General features: G+C 31.1%; 2 protein-coding genes across 4 annotated transcripts; one reads left to right on the plus strand and one right to left on the minus strand.

The window, feature by feature from the left end:
• Window positions 1-4,694: 4,694 nt before the first annotated feature.
• On the minus strand, window positions 4,695-21,412 carry LOC106789131 (beta-arrestin-1). Of its 2 annotated transcripts, none has more exons than XM_014753074.1 (8): window positions 21,088-21,412; window positions 13,320-13,535; window positions 12,377-12,752; window positions 11,867-12,160; window positions 9,273-9,416; window positions 6,744-6,830; window positions 6,268-6,414; window positions 4,695-5,849 (listed from the first exon to the last, which is right to left on the minus strand). In XM_014753074.1, exons 2-8 carry the CDS (start codon window positions 13,450-13,452, stop codon window positions 5,774-5,776), a joined length of 1,257 nt encoding a protein of 418 aa, XP_014608560.1. In that variant the 5' UTR covers window positions 13,453-13,535; window positions 21,088-21,412; the 3' UTR covers window positions 4,695-5,773. The 2 variants fall into 2 exon arrangements, with proteins under 2 accessions (XP_014608560.1, XP_014608561.1); XM_014753075.1 differs by lacking the exon at window positions 9,273-9,416 and adding an exon at window positions 11,081-11,218.
• Window positions 21,413-21,779: 367 nt separating this feature from the next.
• LOC106789115 (protein FAM8A1) lies at window positions 21,780-24,160 on the plus strand. 2 transcript variants are annotated; one of them, XM_014753010.1, is made up of 6 exons: window positions 21,780-21,953; window positions 22,404-22,611; window positions 22,735-22,881; window positions 23,217-23,337; window positions 23,493-23,616; window positions 23,696-24,160. In XM_014753010.1, exons 2-6 carry the CDS (start codon window positions 22,410-22,412, stop codon window positions 24,047-24,049), a joined length of 948 nt encoding a protein of 315 aa, XP_014608496.1. In that variant the 5' UTR covers window positions 21,780-21,953; window positions 22,404-22,409; the 3' UTR covers window positions 24,050-24,160. The 2 variants fall into 2 exon arrangements, with proteins under 2 accessions (XP_014608496.1, XP_014608497.1); XM_014753011.1 differs by having other exon boundaries at window positions 21,950-22,151.
• The last annotated feature ends 302 nt before the right edge of the window (window positions 24,161-24,462 follow it).

The following is a 24,462-nucleotide window of genomic DNA, read 5'->3' on the forward strand; positions in this document are numbered from 1 at the left end:
GTTGAACACTCGCGAAATAAAGCAACGTTAAAATGTAACGAGAAACAGTTTCATTCGGACGATGAGAGGGCGACGATCGACGTACTAAACTAGTACGTGCAGCTTGTCAAAGGTTATTTTCGAGGGGGGAAACGAAGATAGATGCAGGAAGAGGAATATGGAAGAAGAAGGGGGAGGAACTCGTAAAATGAAAGAGGGACTGTTGTGAATTAAAGAGAGAGAGAGGGAGAGAGAGAGAGAGAGAGATAAATAGATGAAATAGTTTCGAATGTGTATGCATTATTTGCGAGACAAAATTTAGGGTATTCGAAAATAAAGTATTTCGAAAAATCATCTGTGCAAAACGCGATGAGGAATAAATAAATATGTATATGTATATGTATATGTATAAGCTTGTTTTCTACGATTTTATACACCTTCACAATTAAAATAACATTTCTTTCGTTTTAAACTGGACCGGATATCTCGATAGCAAATGATCTTTTGCATGTGCACACACACACGTATACGCAGACGCATACGCAGACGCATACATGAAAAAAAATTCAAACGTGACAAATAAATACACGTTTATTTAAAATGCAATTAATATATGTATATACACAAGCAACGATGAACTAATAAATAATTTGACTATGTTTATATGTTATAAATAATGAATCATTATCATCATCATTCAAAATTCCATTCATTTTCATTTACTTTTTGCAATATCACCATCACGACAAACACACTGACACGACGCTTGTAATTACTTTAAACACATTTTATCGTAAACAATTATACGCCCCATTTCTATCATTTAATTCGCAACGAAATTTCTCGCGCGCTTTAATTAATTAATTAATTAATTAATTTCTTTTTTATAGTTCGACTCTATCTCCCATTATATTTCTGGCCTGTATCTGAAAAAACCTTGCACGTTTGTTTAATTGAAATATTATTTTTCGAATAAGAAATCGATAAATATGCGTCGTTAGTTTAGAATAAAAAAGTCAATCCATTCTCCCTTTTATTACAACGGACAGAAAAATCTTTCAATATTGCATGAAAATGACGTTTAAAGTCATTTTCTCTTTCCTTTTTTTAATTATTTTTTTAAGATTTAATTATAGTATTATTATATTATTAATTTTATATAATATGTTTATTTGTTCTCGTCGTAATTACATACTTTTCTTTTTCTTTTTTAAATTATTCGCAACGTAAGAATAACGTCATTCACATTTCTCTCAAAGAAATAATATGTCACGTTCTCACGATTATTGTTCTTTTTTTTTATTTATAAAATCACGATACGTTTATCGCGTTTATCGACAGATCGCGATTTTACCCCCTTTCTTCTTCTTCTTCTTCTCCTCCTATTTTATTTTTCTTTTTTTATTTAATATTGACTTTGACATTTTTTTCTCAAACAACGCATGCAACACGTTCGTTCTCCAATAACTATGAATATTTTTTTTCTCTCCTTTGTTTTTTTCCCTTCTGTTATTCTAATCAAATTACACGCACACACAGACACACACATACACTCATAAAACACGCGCATACACGCAACAGTGGCTTGTTCATTCGTATCGCGATTTGTGTTAGTTTATTTTATGTTTTATTTATTTAATTATTATTTTTTTTTTCTTCTTGTCATCACAGATTTTTCACTGTCATCCTGTATAAGAGAATAAAAAATGCTTTCGCTTCGGGTTAGAGGATGGTAGAGCAAGGGAAGTGAATAGGGTGAAGGGTGATAGGTCGAAAGGGTTGTTGTATCATACAAAAAATATTACGCGCACTGCGCGCCGATATAAAATATATTCTCATGTATACTGTACAAGCAAGCATTCGTTCTTTTTTCTGTGTTTTTTCTTTTTAATTTTTTTTTTTTTTTTTTTATGTTAGTCTAACACGTCTCCCCGCTCCTATAATAATTAATTAGTGTTTCAATTTTAAATATTATTATTATTATTATTATTTTAATGTTTTTTTACTTTTTTTTTTTTTTTATACAAGATAGTCGTGGCTCAATATTTAATTCTACATATTTCATTATTTATTTATATGTAAATGTTCTACTTTCGTTGCCGCACAAATACAACAACATCAACAACAACAACAACGGTATACATACACCCACACACATACACGCATACACACGTCACGCAAGTTTTCCTTTTCTTCTTCTTCTTCTTCGAAAGTCTCTTTTATTTATCATTCGTAAGAATAAAAATAAAAAAAAATTCGATTGACTTTGGTATATCGATATATTATTTACGTATATTCTTTTTTTTTTTAATGCATATAATTTTTCTCTTTTTAAATATTTCTCATAGGAATCCGAAAATTCTAAACTTCGATAAAATGAACAATATATAGATAGAGAATTATTGACAATTGATTTGTGAAATAAATAATGGTGCTGTATTTTATATGGGATTTTTAATATGGTGTAGAAGTAGTATGTAGTATGGTTTAGTAATATTTATGATATATTTCTTTTTTGTGGTTTACTTTATTAATACAAAATGTGCTTGTTTGTCCTTTGTTTTTATAATAATAATAATATAATAATATTAATAATAATGATTACAGTGTAAATTATAATAAAACAATGGTATACGCAGGATAATTTCAGAACAAAATTGTTAAGAAATTAAATTTTTAGTATTATTCTATGTGTTTTTTAGTGTCTCGTGTGGTATTTTATTATATATAAATTATTAAGCGATATTAGAATTTTCGAATTCACGAAATGACTTAACAATAATGTGTCACGAGTAATCGAATAAAATAAAAAGAATATACATAAAAGAAAAAAATACAAATTAACGATTTACTTATTCGTGAGAAAGATTATAAAATACTATACGTGAATAATTAGGAATATGTATATAATTACATTGAACGATAGTTAACGATAATACCTACACAAATTGGTAAAATATAATGAAATGGATAATTATTTGTTATCGGTATCTTTCCTATGAATTATACAAAATTCTAACAAATTCGACAAATGCGCGAATTAGAAGGAAAATATTTTTCAATCGTTAGAGAGAATTTTCACATTTCACGTGAATAAGTTTGTATAAACAAATATTCATATATTTATATAAAAAGTGTACGGAGAACGAACGAGGAATTCGTAAAAAACCTAAATTCGTTTCTTAATCAATATATATGTATATCGGTATAAATATGTAAAAGCTAAATTACTGAATTTATGCACATACACATGTCGATTATATTCCTTATATCGTTTCAATAACGCTTAGCTCTTTTTTTTCTTTTTATTTTCTTTTATTTTTATCCACGAAATTATATTAAATAACGAACGTAAGCTTTCCTTTCTTTTTTCTCCCTGGGACACGCGTTAAAAAACGACGTAATTCGTAATTATCCTAATTAATGTTTTGCAAAGCGGTTTGTAAAAAAGATGAAAAAAGACAAAAAAACAAGAAAACAACGCGCCAACTACTTAAGGCGAATTCGTGAATTAATGTATCACGACTATTTCTTATTCTTTTTGTTTTTTTTCTTTTCTTTTTAACTTTCTTTTTCCTTCATTTTATAATTTCGACTCTCGACGAACATATTCAAATTCTAATTTTTTGTTGTCTCTAGTCACGTTAAATATGTTATGCTAATAAGTAAGAATTTAATTCTAGAATTATCGTTTAAATCAATTATTATGCATTTTTCGTGGCCTAATTTAAATAAAGTTTTTTACTTTTAAATCTTTGTTTTAAAACCAAATGTGTGGCGTCCAGTATTTACATACACGTATGCATAATTAACGTCCGATTAAATTGGATAATGCAAAATAAATTCTACGTTAACGTTCTGATTTTAATGATCGTTTTGGAAAAAAAGGAACAACTTATTAAACGTTTTATATGCGGGCAAAATAATTTATGCTTAATCCGTGTGTGCATATTATTCTTTTTTAATAGTCAGGGCAATTTCAGAAACGTGTAAAAGTAGCTTACAATTAGTTTTGTGCGCGCGTATTTATTAATATTTCTTAATTTCGCATTTGTTACAGGAAATCGTTCATAAATAGCCTCTGACACGTAAATGTATTTTAATATAAATGAAAAATATCCCGCATATCAAAATGTTAACGATCGAAAAAAAATATAATCAAATAAAATATAACACCGTGTTATTTCAAATTCAATATTTCAAATTCGCTTAAAATGTATTTGCGTTGATAATTATGATAGCGGCCTGTAAGTGAAACAAATTATATACAAATTTGTATTATGATTTATATTTGATAATTTATAAATAATTTCCATGTAAATTAAATCACGAAATTAATCTTTCCAATTTTTTCACTAACAACCATTGCCATAATTACCGGTACATATGCGTTTGCGTTTATAATCTTATAAACTTCGTTCACATTTGCAAATATTTTTAAATATAGGTAGAACGTTTTTATGGTGACACGCACACACACATTCACACATGCGTCTCACCCTACCACCCATTTCTTTTCTTTCTCTCTCTCTGAACAGCGTGTTAAAATTCAGTCTTTGATATTTTTATTAATCGTCGGGTATGTGATTTTATTTTTATTGAAAAAAGGAATGAACCAGGACAGAGAGAGGGGAAGGTAAAAAATAATCTGCATTTGTTCCGAAGCCACGATAAATTATTGTATAACGGCCAGAGCTTTTTCTTTTTTTTTTTTATATTTTAACTATTGGTTACGTTCATAGTAAACGAGAATTCCTTCATTATTACAATATTCAAAAAGTATTTACGTACTAAATTTATGATCGCAGATACCCATACTTAATAACTTTCGTGTCAATATTTGCGAGCTGTAAAGTGATCGAAGTAAAAAAATTAAACGAACAAAAATAAAATGATTTATCGTGTAATTCAAGGATTTAATTAAAGGATTTATGCGATAAGAAAGTTTTCTTTTTTACTTCGATCATACTTTCGCAATATAAATGCAATCTAGTTAAGAACGCATAGAATTCGGATCTATCTCGAGGTATGAAAAATTATATTTCGACGAATATTAATAAGCGTTTAATGTTTATTAAGTTTCTTAATTCTTGAAAGAAATTATTCAAGGCTACGCTTTGGAATAAATAACATGTTTAATAAGTAATAAGCATTTACTATTCGTATTATTTCCTTAAGTTAGTACTTATTTACGCGTGATAATATAGTATCAATGAAATATACAAATTAATCCGTAAATCGTTAATAGTTTCTTCAGTTTTTTTTTCTCGATGTTATTGCAAAGATGGAATTTCTTTTGTCGGATATAAAAATTTTTTTTTAAAATATCTCGATTAGACACGTAAACTTTGATCGATCATTTGTAAAAAAATTAAAAACGCGTTCAACTTTTCACCACGAAGAATACAATTGGAAAGGAATTTCGTGTGACCCGACGAGAGTATATGAGCATATATTATAATTTGTTTGTTTGTTTGTTTAATATTCAATTTCTTTTTATGTTTTTTTTTTTATTTTTACATACATACACGCGTACAGAACACACGCGCACACAGATGCATACAACAGGACTCACTCACGCACAAATACACTATTATAAACGACGCAACGATTTTTTGTTTTTCTTCTTCTTTTTTTTTTTTTCTTTTATTAATTTACTTTGAACCCTTTGACTTTTTTTTTAAATAAAAAATGAGAAAGAGCGCTTATTGGCAGAGGACGTGGCGTCTTGAAACTTTGGACGTTTAGTGGTAGTTCCAGCCTGCAACTTGACGATATCATTTACGCAACACGGTCAGACATCAGTCTCGCCTTTTAACCTTAGACGTGCGAAGTCCTCGAATACGATGTCGTCGTCTTCATCGACTTCCCTGTGTTGAAAAACCGAAGGGAAAAGGGAAACGATAGGGGAGCGTAACGTTAATACAAAAAATTATACATTTCTTTTTATTCCCGTTTAAAAACGCATGGAGTCATTTGTATATGTTCGTTAAAAGGGGTAATTATATCATTCCAGCGTTTGGTAAGAAAAAAAAAATATAAATTAAAATAAATAAATAAATTAAAGTAAATATAAAAGAAAATAAAAAAGTGTAAATATAAAAATCCAATTTTTCGAATATCAACTAAATCTGTTGGGCAAGAGAAATCCGTCCTATCTCAAAGATTTCTTCTTTAGGTTAATCAAAAAAGTTCAACAAATATTCGATCAAAGTGGTAATGGGATTGAAGGGATGGAACGAAAATGGTTTGGGAATGGGTGGTAACTTGATAATAGTGGTGGCTTACGTGTCCAGTTGTATGAGGTTGGTATCGAGCGGTACCTCACCACCATCGCCTTTATTCGTTGGACTTGGTGGCGACGTTGACAGTGTTGACTTTTCTTCTTCCGGTTTAGGGTGCATCAAAATAAATGGCAACGAGGCGACTAGATCGCTGTTAAAATGCACAAATCGCTTGTTAGGCACCTTTTTTTTTTTCTCTTTTTTACTTAAACGCATCGATGGAACTACAAATCCGCAAGATAATATTTCATTTCGTGCTCTCCCTTATTTATCGTAACACAATACTTCGTCACTTAGCAACGATTAAAACGAAAACTGACAGTTCTCAAACAAAATGAGAACACCCTTTTTTGACCCCATGCACAAATTTTGGGCTCCCCACTTCGAGTCGCGGGATCTTGCGATATTGTAATTCCACCACTGCTTAAATGGTGTTCATTCATTTTAATTATATTTTATTTTTTATTGTTGAAAACTTACCCTCCGAGAGCGCCAAGACAGAGTTTCACTTTGACCTTGTACTGGACGATAATTCCTAGGTTTTCGCGTTGAGACGGATCTACGACGCTGCGATTATTACATGAACGATTATAAATAAATAATTCCTCGAATACAAGGAAAATGAAAACGTGGTAGCCTGGCATGCAAATTGTTAGCCGAATGCACATGCTGGCGAAGAAAGCAACAGGTATTAATTAACGCTAGAATTTTTTTCTGATATTTTATGCATGTGTGTCAAAGTTATCTATTAATATTATAATATGTAAATGATATTTAAAGTTATTATTACGTATGACACAGTGGGATGAAAAGATTTCTTTTTCTAATATCAAAAAAAAAGAAAAAACACAATTAATCAAACAATAAGCCAAGGAACATAAAAAAAAATAAAGAACAAATTACTACTTAAGATTTCTCTTGTAATTTTTTTCTCTTTTTTCAAATCCCCAATAAAAAAAAGTCAACTTTGAGAGACAGCAACATAATACGTTAACAAAATATCCTAGGAGTTAATAACACCTTAATAAAACACGAAGAGCGCATGCGTATTTTAAAAGCAATCAGCGTAATGCACCGACGTGAGTGCATCTCTACGAATAAAATAAAATAAAAAAAAGAGAAAAGGAAAAGCACAGAGATGGATTTTATTTTTCGTTGTCTTTTTAGTCCTATCATTTTTTTTTCTGTCACATTATTATTTTAGTCAATCACATGTACCATCAATTATTTCTACCATTTCTAATTTATTTTGTAGTTGATCTAACTTATTTCTTTTTTTTCGTTTCATTTTCTTCCCTTATTACGAATTTGAATTTTGTCTCGTCATACACGTCATATGATTATTGTATAATAAAAATGAAAATTTAATCGAAAAATACAAATTAATATTTTTACAGTAACATTCCAATCTCCCGAGACAGGTTCTTTTTTCATCGTTTGCGTTACGCACATCGATCGGACTTCCTTTGAATGTAATGTGTCAGCTGGTTAGCCCAACGATGTTTTACTCTTACTTCGAATCCTAAGAGAATAAAAATGCTGACGTATTCAAAGCCGCGCCTTTTATTTTTTTTTTCCTCGTGAATTAACGTATATACACCGGGGATTAAAACATTGACGAAAAAATTTGTATATATTTAATCTTAAAATTTGTTACGTACAAACAAATCGACATTATTTTAATAAACAAATTATTCAGTAGTAGTTCCTTCATTGATTGATCTATAAAAATGACCTAAATTTGTTAACCGTGCAAAAAAACCACTAAATTTAACGAAATCCCTTCGTGAAGAAGGGGATGAAAATATAAATCTATTATAAACAGAATGAACGTCGAAGAAAAGCGTTCGATCGTGCAAAGAACAAAAAAGAAAAAGAGAAACGTATCGTCGATGGTACCAACTTGATAAGACAAGAAAAAGAAAAACTTAAACCACGAGTAGAGATTTTCATTGCGACGAAAAGCGAAGCTTTGCCCAGCCACTAAAGAAGCGAGCGAAATAAATACAAAGAGAAAAAGAGAGAAAGAGAAATATAACAATATAGAAATAGACAAAGTCCACAGATGATGATTTTATTTTTCATCGACTGAGAAGACAAATCTTTTGTATTTTTTTACGTGTGTGGACGAATAAACGGCACAATGCGAACATGAGAATCGAGATAAAAATTGGATAAAACCAATTAAATCGAAAAAGATGACTAAAAATAGATAGATAGAAATGGAAAAAGAACGAAAAAGAGAGACAGAGAGAGAGAGAGAGAGAGTGAAAATAGAAGAATAAAGAGATAGAGATAACGTATCGCGTTATACACTAGATTATATAACACATATATGACGCGTAATATATTTATATATCACATGTTTTTCTATAAAATATGACACAAGTGTTGAATCACTTCGTGCATCATTCAAAAGTAGATATTTTCTTTTTAATCATTAGAATTGAGATAATATACTGATATTACTGCTATTAAAAAATAATATTTAAATTGCAAATATTATATAGGATGGATCGAAAAAGTTTCCAAGTGATTTTAAAGGTAATTTTTAATATCCCCAGGCTTCCAATTTGATCTCGTATTTAAAATTATTTTAATATCTACCTGGTATACATATATTTACGACGTTAGAAAAATAATATAAAACATATAATAATTATGTGAACAAAACTTTAGAAGATTAAAAGAAAAATATCTATCTTTTTAAATAATATCGAAGTGATATAAATCATTCGAAAATTAATTTAATGAATGAATAATTAGAAGATACTATAGGAGATAAAAGATACAAAAAATGTATAGAATATCCAATTGTTATGTATAAACTAAAAAAAGGTGTATGGGCGTAACTTGATACGCATGTATACGAGTATATCTGTGTATGTCTCTCTGTATGTAAAAAAATATGTTATATATATATTGAGTATGCATGTAGTATAATAATATTGATGTAAGATATACGATATCTCATTTGAAATTCGCAAGCAGCGTTAATGATATTCTTACAGGGTGCTGGACGCCAGATTGGTGTCCTCGTCTTTGAGTTGGCCGTCGAGGGCGAGCCCCCATTTATCTTTGTTGTTGGCGAGAAGCGGTGTCAAGGAGAAGACTTTGCTCAGCGTGAAACCTGGCCCCACTGGGCATCCCTCCCTAACAAATATTTACCATAAGTATATTTCATGCCGTTTATAAATATATTATATATATGTAGTTTATCTGTTCTTCGACAAAATTAGAAAGAAGAAAGAAAAAATAGACTAGAGAAAGAGAGTGAGAGAGAGAGAGAGAGAGAGAAAAAGAGAGAAGAGAGAGAAAGAAAGAAAGAAAAAAAAAAGAAGAAATATTAAACGCCGAGCTAATCAACAAACTCGTACAATTCTACCTCGTCTAAATCCTCTCATTGGTAATCCCATTACAATCCTCTCATTAAAATCTCTTCTCGTTATGATAAAAATTTACAACGAGAAGAAGATGTCGCGCGATGATTAAAAAAAAAAGAAAAAAAATTCATTATTCCATTAGTTTTCATTTGGAAATAATTTCGAAAAAGATTTATAACTGTAGTGGGGTTATCTATATAACCGCGAGGATTATCTATGGATTTTTTACACGAGTGTAATTGGACGACGGGAACATTTATTCGCTTTGTAATTGTCAGAAGACACGACGATGGTGAACGCTTAATTGGAATTTCGACTAATTATACGCGTACCATTTTTTTTTCATTCCTGTTTGTTGTTTTCTTCTTTTTATGTATTATAATATCGAGACATGCACAACACATCGTTCGATCGAAGTTCGAGGAATTGCCTTTATTGTCTTTGGAAAGAAATGAATGTAAAATATTAGATCGGGTTCCCTAAACAACGGGTTTATGTAACGCCATTTGTCAATAATATGTAGAACTACAGGTAAAATGATCTACTTTGTCACGAGACAGTAAGCTACATAACATCCAATAATATCAAACCTCTAGTGCGCCACCCAGCAGCGTATACCACATTGTGAACACATACGCATACATAGATTAACGTAATATGCACACGCCTATTGTACAAATGTATATTTATTATGTGTGGATAAAAATGTGGTATACGTGTAGATAATAAAAAAAAAAAAAAAAAAAATCCCACAGCTTGTGCGTTACACACCGGCAATACATATCAATAATAAAATATACATAGGAGAAACGATAACAAGGTATAAGTAAGTATATAATAATAATAATAGTAATATACGTATATCGAGTATAGTCGTTTCCATATACGTGGTGGATTGATAATACAAAGGCGTTAGAAAGAAGAGTGCATTAGTTTATCGTTGATATAATCAGATACGGGATAAGAGAGAGAGAGAGAGTGGTGGGTGTTTGTGTAAAGGAAATATCTAGACAGAAAAACCATCACCGATCGTGATCCATAACTAGGTATATATATATATGTATGTATATATATATGTATGTGGTAACAGGCCACCACGCAAAAAACCCCAGCACAAAATCACCAATAAAATAAGTGGCATTCCATTCTCCAAAAGATATATATATGCGTATATATATCTTTTATGTATTTTTTACAAAGATCACAGAACGGATGGAGACCTAGAACGGCTATTTATTCTACTCTTTTTTTCTTCAATAATTTGTCAAACAATTATTAAATACAAAATGATAGAAACAGGATTGATCTTTTTACGTTCAATGTGTTACTTCCAACGCGAAGATATATACCGTATTTTCTAAATAATCCGTTAGCAGTCTCCACTTTCTAGAAACCTTCAAAGAAATCCCGTTCAATGTTCGAGCACACACTCACATTGTGCTAGATGCGAGGTTGGTGTCCTCGTGCTTAAGTTGACCGTCTAGAGCAAGACCTCGCTTGTCTTTGTTGTCGGCAAGCGTCGGCCTTAGAGAAAAGACCTTGCTCAGGGTGAATCCTGGCGCTACCCCTATACTGCCAGTGCAATCATCTTATTTTCCTTTTCATATATTTCAAGATTCTAATGTAAAATTTATTTTATATACCTAGCATGGGATGTGTGTTGTGATATATATATATTGAAGGATCCAAAATCTAACTCGTTATTCTATTTATTCGGTATCGATTTTATATACGCGTCATCGTGAAAAAAAATCTGCGAATTACGACTAGATTAACTTGGGAACAGGTGCATGATCAAATATATAATAAGGTATTAAGACTCGATAAAGTATTTCAATCATATTAAGATAATTAGATGCATATAATATTAAAACTGTATACACTTTCTATACATTGTACATTATTATTTTTATTTTTTTTTAAATTGTTTTAATTTTCAAACTAAAGTGCATCTGTTCCCAAACTATTCAACATGAAAAATAAAAAAAAATAATAAAAAAGAAGTAACAAAAGAATCGATTGAAACTCTTAACTAGTTCGTCCGTTTATCGGTTCAATTGTACGCCGACACGCGATAATACTATAATAAATTGATAACAACGTATATTTTGACGATTATCTTTATCGTCATTGCCACCATCATCATCATCGTCATCATCATCATCATCATCACCATCGTTGTCATCGACGTGAAGATAAAATTAACTGGGAGGTACTCACTCGCTTTCAGCTTCCGCAACGACGCACTTGTATTGCGCGGTTTGAAACAAACAAATGTCTGCGAACTGTCGCACGGACACCTTTATCTTTTTAACTGTTCGATTACTATTGTTCGCGATGTGCACGTTTATGGCTATATTTTCGCCGTGATGATAAAGCTCTTTATCAAGAGACGCTTCTAAATGCAGCTTGCTCGGCGACATCAGAAACTCTTTGCTGACTTCGACGTACGGTTGTTCGCCTTGTTTAGATGGCGCGTACATGATCTTCCGTATCGCTAGCCTTACTGAATTTCTGCAACAGTTAAGAAATAAAAAAAAACTTCTGGTTATTTTTCTACACAGGATGTAACCAAAGTTTACAAACAAATTCATTATAGATATATGAAAAAAAGTCAGTTATATCTATGGCAAGGATGCATTAAAATTTTGTTCCTGAATTTTGACGTTAAAATATTGATTTCATCGTGAATGTAATCGTTAAATTTAACGATAATCTACGAGAATATACCTTTTATGGGGTTTGTCGTCCTGAGTTTCACCCACGAAGGCCTTTAGTTCGTAATCGATGCCGCATGGTTTACCGTTGTCACCAGGTGCTGGTTGCAACGTCACAGAGGCCGGACAATGTGGTGGTAGCTCGAAATAGAACGGATAGGCATTACTTCCTAATTTCTTGATTAGCCTCTCTTGAAGACGTGTCAACTCTCTGCGCGGCTGACAGCTTGTCACCTGGGGATAAATTTGTTCCGCAGCAAGATAAAGTTCCTTTCGGAAGTATAGTCCGAGCACGTCGAGATCGTCTCTTCCATATTTGAATGCTGCCAAAACATGGCCGAAAACTTTTCGATCTTTCACGTAATTTGGGTCAATGAGTACTATACCGTCTGCAATGAAAAATTCAAGTATATACAAACAGGACGTATATATATATACACACACAAAAAGATATAGTATAACTTTGGAAATGATTCAGAATTTCATTTAAAACTCTTTGCTTTCTATAAGATGATCCTACTTTTTTTGTTTCCTTCTCTCCCCTTACACATCTCTTCAGTCTCACCACTCACACGTGACATTTCATTTAACTAATAAAACAAATTAGTAAAAAAAAAAAAAACAGTTCTATTAAAACAACAACAACAAAAGTGCTTTCAAAGTATTATATAAGTGATGTATGGTACGTAAATAGATGAGACTGTAAAAGGAAACAAAAATAAACTGGTCGAGAATAGACAAGAAAAATAATTATATAGTGCAAAGGGTTAAATAATGATTAACATCAATTTGTATATTTGTATTATACTATTACGTATGCATGCACAAGTGTTATCGATCTCTCTATGTTATATTTATAAAATTTATATATTTATACATTTTTTTTTATGCGTACACGATGATATCGTTTTTATTATAAGAATTAAGAAGTATTAAAAAATAAGAAGTTTCTTTACCGATAGGATCAACATGAGTTATATGATCGACGAAATCTCTTTTTCCAAGGTAAACAGTGATCTTGCCATTGAGACTGGATTTTTTAAAGACACGGGTGGGTTGCCGTTTGTTAGCACTGTCCACAGTGTCCATAGCGCGTATCCCGGGGCCCGAACTGGCCCCTAACTTATTTCAGTCCTCAGTGTATAAGAAAGATCTATCCACTAATTGTAACACTGCAAAAGATAGACGATATTTCATAATAATCAAAAGTTCACCAAACTGATATTTCAAATAGTTGTTCTTCTAATTGTATAATTAGGAGAGTATGTCGATTTACAAGGGATTGAAACGAACTATATGATATTATCAATGAAAGATCTAGGTGCATGAATAATAATGCAGTTCGTATGTATTTACAGGAACGTATACCTATACATAGATTCGTTGTGGAATCCATGTGGATATCTATATCACGACGGAGATGCATAACAGGTATGAGACTCTTTGCTGCATAAAATACGATCCATGATTAGTGTCAAGTATACTTTCCTACCCGTGTATATTACAACTATATACATATGCACGTAGAAAGATGTACACTCGTCTATGTACATACCGAGATATACTTTACGTATTTTAATTCTAGCTAGGGTCCACAGGCGTTATGAATAATTGAACCAAGTTATGCATTCCCTAATACAAAATTGTGATCTTCATTTTGCAATAAATGATTAACCCATAGAACAGCACTACTCTTTATTAAATAATTCCAACTATTTTAAATCATTATACACTTAACTTGGCCCAAATTTTCTAACTTCTCTTGTATTCGAATCAAGTTGCCATCTTGCACGAATATCTAGATATACTAATACTATTTTTCCCCGACATTTACGAGCTAAAAGTTTGTAGATTTATAAAGTTAGGTTTAGACGAGAGAGTATCGGCAACGTGACGAACATAGCGAGAAATGCAGTTAGGCCGATTCGCGTCAGGATTGCGTTCTCAGTAAACATGACGCAAATCCGAACATACTCGAAATTCTAATTGATGCGATAAGTTTCTCCGATCGTCGTACGGAAAGGTAACGCACCGTGTATAAAAACAACGGGGGAAGGAAAAAGATCTTAGTTGAAGATAAAATGACTGCGGTATCTCGTTATAAAAATAATAGGATAATCAAGATCCTTACGTTTTACATTAAGTATTTACGAGCTAACAAACATGTTTTTATCGTAGTATGTATATAAACGAAATAATCACACAAGAACAAATTTTCCCTGAGCATGAAAAATTCGCGCGTAACTGCATACATACATACATGTGTATTTTAATGTATGTATTTATGTATATTCATAAGCCTCTTCAGAAGAGTGTGCAATCGTCAAACGACCCAGTTTCACGCTGGAATGATGAATTCGTTGGTAATAAAATGAGTACCTTACATATTACTTATACAATAAATACATTTTACAAATAAATTTTACACGAGTATTATTAATGTTGTTTCGAATATCCGACTTTATTTTCATTGCAATTTACATCGAAGAGAAATATGAACGTTTTCTAAGTGACTACATTTTTGTTAATTAATTAAAATGCGAAATATAATGAAATACAACTGTATAATTTAACGATATAAAGGAAATTAAATGTGTAAAAAATAAACGAGGTTTATTTTTCTCTCATTCTCTGTTTCGTCTACTGTTATGTAAACTGCATGATTCATATCTTCCTTTCCGATGAAAGATAAACAAATAAAATATATTTTACGTGTTTCGCGATAAAAAATAAAGTAGTAAAAATACTTATAAATCAAATGATGCACCGACAAAACATTTCCGAGTTAATGTAAATCGATATATTGTAATATCGATACGAGTTTAATTGTTCGAATTACGTTTATTATCGTAGTAACGTATAAAAAGATTTCGAAAAAAAGAATGAAAGAACGATGGAGTGCAATATAATTATCGAAACGAGAGAAATTCAATTCTTGTCGATGTTACGTCGCTGCATTCCGTGCAAAACCTAAAATTCAAGCACAGTAATAGTAGTAGTAGTAGTAGTAGTAGTAGTAGTATAGAGTAGCGATAACGTAATTACGAAGAGCTACGTGTAATTGGAAGAATAGCTCGTTCATTAGGCGACATTCGAAATTCAATTATCGTTTGTATTAGGTTGTCCCATAAGTTCCTTCCTTTTTTTTTTTTGATGCGACTTCAATAGACAATATCTGTTGTTTTTTTTTCTTAAACTTTTACGTTACGAATCTAATACCCGATATTACGTTGCAATTAAAAATATTAAATAAGGATATTCTGCAAAATGAATAATTCTGACTTTATATTCTTTTACTCGGTCTCCCATTAGAGATACAATGTTAAGGTTCCTTCTTCAAAACTTTACTTTTCCAAGATGGCCTCAGTCGTCTGAGGAAAAAGCATAGAAGGGGAGAAAATGTAATAGGATTTTCCCTTCTTTTCATTAGGCGTACTTTTCCATCGATTTTGTGGCAAGTACCCTTTTTGCCTGACTGCTAACTCGAAAACCACTTTCCTTCTTCGTAATCGTTATCGAAGGGAAAAGCTGTTGGAGGAAAGAAGAGAGAGAAAGAAAGGTGGTAGTAAACTCTCCAGAAGAACAACATAACAACACTTTCGCTCGACGTTCGTCAAGTACTTGCCTTTATCCAATATAACCTATTTTTTTTCATTTTTTTTCCCCCATCCCCTATTTATTTTTATCATCTAGTAATTAAAATCTTTTAAAGCATTCCAAAGTATTTTTTTCCTTACGTAAAATGTTGACGAACAAAGAGGTTCCTGAGTGATTTTAAAAATCAATTAATTTTTTCTCAACACTTTTTACACATTTATTTTCTTTTGAAATTGTGAAACCACGAGACCAGAAACTTTTGGTTCACGTTAATGCAACCTGTTAGAGTTACTTCAATGGATCGAACATATCCATAATGATTCAAAGGATAAACTAAAAAGAAAAAACCAGAACGGATAAAAGAATTTGATGATCAAAAACGATTCGACGCGATGTTTGCTCTCTCTTTTAACAGCGAAAAACTGGATCTGTTGGCTGAATAATCCGATCTTAATTAATGGCATTGCTTTGCACAACACTTTCCGGTAGTGACGAATATCTTCCGGTTAGATCAACTAGGCTCAACTACTTCGTATTCCTCCTTCGTTTTCAAGGAGCAAAACCAAGTGTTTTTTTTTCTAACTACGGAAATACAGGCTTCCCTTTATTAAGGAGGTCATGGCTGGTGCGCAAACCACGAGGAGGAAAAATTGTAAGAAAAAAATAAAAAAGAAAAAAAAAAAAGAGAATTTAATAAGTATATCTCAAGGGTGTATGATTTGTGTGAATGTATTATTTCTTTACCGTGTATCGTACGATTATATTTTCTAACGAAAGATTAATCGAATATATCGTTAGGTAAAATGAATTATCGATTTAACGAGATACGCAGAGTAATACAATACAATAGCGAAATCTAAATCTATGGAAATAATACAAATATTAATGCACCTGCGAGGCGTGAAAGAAAAGATGATAAATATCCGTAGGATGAGTGTAATTAAACAGTCGGGAAGAAAAATTGATTAAAACCTACGCCCATGGATCTATCATTTAGGAATCGTTCGAACGATTGATTAATCGTTTTTACGACACTAATTGCAAGAGGAAAATATAATTGAAGCTATTATTTATCTCGTATTTCTTTCGCAGAAAATAATATAACCTTCGTTGAGAAACATCCATTTGTCACGGTATAGAATGGATCTTCGTCTGGAAAAAGCTGAGTCTTCTTGTATGCAGCTATGTATTGTATGTATGTCTCTTTCTTTTTCTCTTCTATATATATAAGTAAGTATTTCATACGTATATATATAATTCGCGTCGTTGGCATATCGAGTAACGAAGGGTGAACCACTTTTGCGCGTATTAAAATTCAAAGCATATCGGACGCTTTGCATACCTCGCTCCTTTCCTGATCTCTCGCCGTGAAAATATTACAGGATGTTGAGCGATGAAAATGTACGTACTATCGATTGGCCGCCATCGTCCATCGACCAGAATAAAATTGCGCTAACAATAAAAGAATTTTACGCGTCACGAATTTTGATTTCTAAATATTCCCCGATATATTATCTTATATCTTCACCCTTTACCGACTCGTAACTTTCTACAAAACAAATATCTTGATTTTATGATTATTAAAAAAAGAAACATCGCGAGGTAATTAATATTATAAAATCTATTATTTTTATAAATATGAATACGAACAATTTGAATGAGATCATTAAAGGAGCATTAAATATTTTGATTCGAATATATCGTTCTACTTGAATCTCTCAGTTTCCAGTTACTTTTACTAACTTTTATCGAAAAACAATTATTCGTATGATTATAAGGAACTATTGAAAATAGAATAGCGTTGCAATTTTGCAAGGGAGTTTGCGAATGTGTCGTATAAACGAGCGTTATAGCTCGTCGCGTCCAATAAAGCACCAACGGAAGTCGCGAGTGCGATCCATTGTGTTCGCTTGGGGAAACATCTAACGTGCTTCACTGCACGATTGTCGGACCGCATCCAGTAACGACAAAGAGAACTCGAATTTACGATAATTCTCATGGCGAAAATATTATTCTTATTTATTGTTCTTTTTAATGATTAATTAAGTCCCCATTTGGCGCGACATTAAAACCTATGGAAAATTTTCTTGTCACGACACCGTAATATTTATTTTTATGTTCCATGTTTTTATGTAATATACAACGTAATGAAATTTTATTTCTCTTAAACATGACGTCTAAGGAATGAGTAGTTTTCGTCCTGCGCGATATTACCCGATAAAATGTTGTTAAAACTGAAAATAATCATTTGATTTTCTGATACCAAAATCTCCAACGCTATACATCAAAGTTAACAACTTTTCATTTTAGCAAAGACGAAAGTCGTGGTAATAAAAGTAACGATTTACTGACACGTAAAATCTACCCTTTTGTTACTAAATCCGACGATTTGCTGTAATGAAATTACTTGGAGAAAATAAAAAACTTAAAAGGGTAAATTAAAATGGTAATGGAATTGAAATAGACTGAAGGAGAATTTTGTAAATTAAAAAAGCCGAAAAAAAGAAAAAAGACGTGATACAAAACAAATTATAAAAATAAAATAAAAGAGCAAAAAAATATATAAAGAGAGACGTTTGTTGATTCCAGGAGAACACGAATGCGTGTAGTAATTTTACCCGGAAAAGGCACACGGCTTGCCTTTGTATCTGCCGGAACTCTTAGGTACGATGCAAAAAAAAGAAGAGAGAGAGAGAAAAAGAGAGAAAAGGGGTAGAAGGGAAAAGGGAGGAATACAGAATTCCGTAGCTTTTGAGAACACACGATTTCAAAGCTTTTGCGTGTCTCTCTCACAGTGTCTCTTCTTTAGTCACCTTCCTATATTATCTCTGTCTCTGTCTTTCTCTTTCTTGTTTCGTGATTCTCTTTTGAACCTTTGGTCGCGACATACCACACGATCTCCACTCTTACTCGTCTCTGCCCATCAAATCCCTGGCTTTAACGTGACACTTATAAACCCTTGAGTTACACCCCCTCCCCATTTCGACCCTTTTGCGAATCTAACCGCGTTGAAAAGCTTCGAAGACGACTAAATATATGCTCGGATAATCTTTCCAAAGATATTTACAGTTTGGCAAGAAAGTCAAACGATCGGGTGTGATTATATTTTAAAGAAGAAAATTTGTATATACCACCGGCACGTTATAGCTTCATAAAATTTCGAATAAATTTGATTTTGTGGATTTAATGTATAGCGTTGAAGTTTTCCTCGGGTGGAAACCCCTATATCTCGGATATACTATTATCCATGCAAAGAAAAGTTTTAAAATGATAATAATTGTTTGTATATTATTAAAAATAAAATAACATTACATATAACATAAAAAATACTAGTGTAATTCATTGAAATATAAACTACTAAACGTTCTGACATTATTTAATGATCAACTCAATGGTTTTGCAAGATAATAATACAGTTGTACATTAACATTTTCTATTTCAAATTATTTTATATACAAAACTAAATGGTATCTTTTATGACAGACATTTTAAATCTTAATGGAATTTATATATTGATAATACGATATATATAGAACACGTATCATCGAGTGATATCAAATATGTACGTCGATGTTATTGAAGATCAGTAAAATGTCGTGTAAAGATATTAAAGTTGAGATTAGTTACTATCGTACGTAGATTATAACAATTTCTTAGTATTGATGATACGTTTTGAGATATCATTTTCGAAGGATTACGCCAATTTGATACGTCGCAAATCATCCAAATGGATTTTGCAAGCAATTTCATGCTCCTCTCCACCCCCAGTCAAAAATGCACCAGACAGCCTGCATCTCGTAAAAATATGCTCACGTATCGTTGCAGAAGACACATATACACGCACGTACAGAGATAAAAAAGCATACTTTCTCGCGTGTATTTTAGAGACGATCTGTTTGCTCGATAGGAACACGTTTATCTCTTCCTCTGTTTTTCTTACAAGAATGTAAGAAAAAGAGAAAAACGGAGACAGCTGCAATTGATGCCATTCCTATTTTAAATGTTAAATGCATTTAATAAATACAAATATACTTATCAAAAGGAATTCTTTGCAGGATAAGAAAGCGACCTGTTTTATTGGTATTCGTATAAACAATGTAAACTTTTTGTTATCCCTCATTTTGATTTTTTCTCCTTAAATGAGAAAATTAACGAACGAACGAATGTTTTTTCCGCAAGAGAGAAATTCGAAGGTCTGTGACTTAGCTTGATGTACGATTGTTTACAGTGTCAGCAAAGGGGAATAGCACGTAACTGTTTAGTATTCTTAGAAATTCATCTTCAACAATCTCCATATGAATTTGTGTACTCAAACTGAAAAAGAACAAGTTTTTAAAGAGAAAAGAACAACAAGCATTAAGAAAATTAAAGCTTCCAATCTAAGCGTTGAGAAAATTAAAGCTTTCAATCTAAGCAGTTGAATCTGATTTTACGCTTTAAACATTCCATACTGTTTTTATCTTTACAACGAGTCACACACACATTCTGATAAACTAATTCTTGCAGCTATAACTTCGTTAAACCTGTTTGCGGTTTTTATATCTCTTCTTTTTCTCATCGTTGAAAGATTATATTTTCCACTACCATGTTAAAATGAAGTTACTAGTTACTACTTTGTAAATTACTTGAACTAATATAATTCTTAAAATATCTATTTTGCTTTTTAATTATGAATATTATTCTTCAAGATTTTACAATAAAAGATGTTGATTAATCTAATACATATATAAACTATATGATTAATAGCGTACAAAGTTTGTAAACTCTAATGTTTTTATTTAAAATTGCATTTACAAATGTCACAAGTAAATAACTTTATATACTCTTTAAATAGAGATGCAAGTTACTTTTGGATCTAACACAAACATCTTTATTGTATTTATCTAAAAGTATTAATATTAATTTGACAATTTTTAAATTTGTATGATCACAAGTGAGCAGGAATTCCTAAAATGAGCACCACTTCCTCGCCAATCTATTTGATAATAATTGAGTTTGAATAAAACATTGATTAAATATTTTAAACACAAATTAAATTGAATATATTTATGAATTAATATAAAAAAATATAGAAAGGTAGAGAAAAGAAAAAGAAGTGAGAAAAATAGAGAAAAAGAGAAGACTTACCTAATATTTTCTGGCGTTCAGTCGGCCCACACCCCTTTCCCCGAGTAATCTCAATCAACTGTCACACATAAAACTCGCTATCGTGAATAATTAAGTTTTTGTTCTGCTTTTCGATTTCTTCTTTCTTTGACACAAATCACGAAATCACGTCTAACAATTTATATCGTCTCTCACTTATCTCAATAATGTAAGAGTGACGAAGTAGCGGTTCTATGGAAACACACTCCGACTGTGATTACTGCACTACTACTCCAAATACGTCATCTCCTGAGAGACTAGCGCCTCTTCGCAGACGCTCCATTGCATTGTGTATATTTGAAACTATAGAAGAAACTTTTTTACCAAACAAGTATTTTCAAAGCCTTCAGTCATGTTTACAATTTTGTTTACAATTCAAACTTTATATTTTCAGTAAACGAAGAATATTATTATAATTATTACCAAAAAACGTAAACATAGATTGTCCTCGACAAAGAATTATTCTTTTTTATTTAGTAACAATTCGATTTATTAGAAAAAATCTCATTTGATTAGACCATTCAATCACTAACTATTTCCACCAATCATATTTCTGATACGAATGCATGAATGCATTAGATAAATTGGATGCGACCAATCAGCAACGAGATATTCTTATTCCTTCTTCGTGATTGGAGAATGGAATTTAATATCTCTTCTGATGCATTTTTGGAAATACATGGTAAATAAGAAACGTAGCATGAAATAAAATAACGCAAGATGATCCTGTTCTTCCATATTTAAATAGAATCTTTATAAATTTTTCTTATAATTTTGTGAAATGAAGATACTAGTTGGATAGAATTATCTTATTCTTTAATTGCATTTTATATAATCATTTTTTAATCGTAAGTAAGATAAATTAATATTATTGTGTGTTTATTTATTATATATTGACACTTGTTCTGAAGGTTGTGTAAATGTTGAAACCTTGACTTATTTGTCCACTTAATTTTAAACACGTCAGTTATATTCCAATAATAGTGTTACCTGCATGTGTACATCTACTATGTGACAAACAAAAGAAGAAACATTATTTAATTGATGTAATATAATAATAATATTATCTTTCTAAAATTTTGTATCTATTAAAATATACACAAGTGTGTGTGACTAACATGTTTGGCATGTGTGTGATAGATTCAGTAAATTGTTTGGCAAAAGTTTCTTAATCTTTTGAAATACTAATTATGATTAAAAAAGAAAGTTAATTTTATAATAACGTGGATAATACATATGCATATATCTTGTATGTAATATTTAATAAAATTGTATTTATTTTGTATTTTTACATAAAGTTTAAAATGGCAAATAACAGCAAGAGCGAAGATCAAAGTGAGGAAAGTTTGAAGGAAGATAAAGAAGAACCCAAAATGAGCTCGGCTGAAGAACGTTCTGAATACTTTAAGAAGTTGGAAAAATGGTTACAAGAAGCTTATGCTTGGCAAAGTGTCGCTGCTATGTTTCCTTATTATGTGATGTCCAATCAAGTTTTAAATTTATCAGGTTTGTCTTCATGCGAATATATATTCGACTTTCTTTCAATGATGATATCGTTAAAGCTATTATTATTAAATATCAGAAAATATTTCAGAGTAAGAAATATTAAAAAAAAGAAAATAATTACAGGTGCTATGCCATTTGGTTCCTCGATTCCAACAACAACAAGTGCGCAAAGAATTAACACAGCTACTCCTCCACAACAAAATGATCTACAAAGGCAGAGAAGACCACAAGAAACTGCTCCGCCACATTTTCAACGGGCTGAAGCTGAAGGTAGAAGGTCATAACGATAACACCCGTGTGCATCACATTCCAAGAGAGGTTCAGCTAGTACTATATGTGCTTTTGATACAAAAATACTGCATTAGATTATATTTAGAAAAGAAAATGATGATATTATGTATGTATATAGTTTTTTTTGAGTCTCTTTGTGCAGTATCCGCTAAAGTGTATGTATGTCTTTGATGTTTTAAATTGAAATTGAAAATGCTTACGATAAGATATTACTGGACATGCAGTAATTTTGAAATCTACATCTTCATCATAATCACTGAATGTAAAATCATATCATACAGAGTTTTTAAGAATAGTGTTTTTCTTTTTTACAGGATTTGAATTTCGTATACCACCGGTATGGAAACGACTGGCAGCAGAATTCATAGATTCTGCAATGTTGTTTCTTTTGAGAATTTCTATTTCTTTTGTCATCATCGATTTTTTTGATTTTATGTACGTATCTATCAATCGTGTTTATACTTCCAACTTAGGCTTTAACTGCATGCTGTACATTTGTCACTGCAACTAGTTACATATTTCCTAATGTTTGTATTTCAATCAAAAATCATTTAAATTTATTCTATTCGTATGTATATATTTTATTTTAGAGGCTTAGAAGATTCGGAATTACTACAAACGAATCTACCTATTGATTATAAAATGTTTATAGAAGTAACATATGGAACTATATTACTGGAAATAATAAATCGTATAGCAGTGTGCATTTTGGAAGTAAGTTATTGGATTAAATTTAATATTTTATAGATTTGTTAAATTAGTATATATTACAAACCATGAACAAATCTTTCAGGCCTTCTGGCTACAACGTGGAATGAATGGTCGCATAGGTGGTACTACTCCAGGAAAATCTATAATGGGTTTGCGAGTTGTTCAATGTCGAAATGTTGTACCAGCGGATAGAGCAGATGATCCAGACATGGTGTACGTTCAACCGGGTACTGATTTGGGTTTTCCATTGGCATTTAGTCGGGCTGTAATAAAAACTTTAATATTATCTTCTGTTTTTCCTATATGTTTTGGAGTATTCTTTTTTAGATTTAATAGAACGGGTTATGATTTAATTTGTAATTCTATCGTTATAGAGGATCCTTACAGGAATGTAAATAATAATAATAATAATAATAATAATAGGAATCGTCGGTAGATATTAATTCTTAACAAAACAATATGCATATGGAGTGAGTCAACTAAATTTTGTATCTGAAAGCGTTTTTTCTTTTTGAATAAAAAAATGATTACATACTTTTAAAAAGAAACTGCTTAGTGAAAATGCGATTTCTAAACAAAATTATTAAAAATTTTATACTATTGCAGTCGCAAATTTTTCTATATTAAGAATTTTTCGATAGATAAGAGAAAGAGAGTGAAAGGAATATATTTCAAGTATAAATGTTAGATTGACTGACCCTGTATACAAAGAACGCATATGAGGCTGTGTGGAATAATTAACTCATAATTATATACTGAAATATATATTAGATAAAAATAATTTTTGTAAAGATAAATATACATACATATATATACATATATATATATATATATATATATATATATATA

This window comes from Polistes canadensis, unplaced genomic scaffold (assembly GCF_001313835.1).
Source record: "Polistes canadensis isolate GaletaPanama2010 unplaced genomic scaffold, ASM131383v1 scaffold_165, whole genome shotgun sequence".
NCBI lineage: Eukaryota > Metazoa > Arthropoda > Insecta > Hymenoptera > Vespidae > Polistes > Polistes canadensis.

Bases quoted from the DNA above. Each gene is read 5' to 3' on its own strand.
- LOC106789131 (XM_014753074.1), bottom strand. From the start codon at position 13,452: ATGGACACTGTGGACAGTGCTAACAAACGGCAACCCACCCGTGTCTTT. The intron at 12,161-12,376 runs GTATATTCTCGT...TAACTGTTGCAG, and splicing joins GACGACAAACCCCATAAAAG to AAATTCAGTAAGGCTAGCGA. The intron at 5,850-6,267 runs GTAAGCCACCAC...TTTTCAACACAG, and splicing joins AACCTCATACAACTGGACAC to GGAAGTCGATGAAGACGACG.
- LOC106789115 (XM_014753010.1), top strand. From the start codon at position 22,410: ATGGCAAATAACAGCAAGAGCGAAGATCAAAGTGAGGAAAGTTTGAAG. The intron at 23,338-23,492 runs GTACGTATCTAT...ATTTTATTTTAG, and splicing joins ATCGATTTTTTTGATTTTAT to AGGCTTAGAAGATTCGGAAT. The intron at 23,617-23,695 runs GTAAGTTATTGG...CAAATCTTTCAG, and splicing joins TAGCAGTGTGCATTTTGGAA to GCCTTCTGGCTACAACGTGG.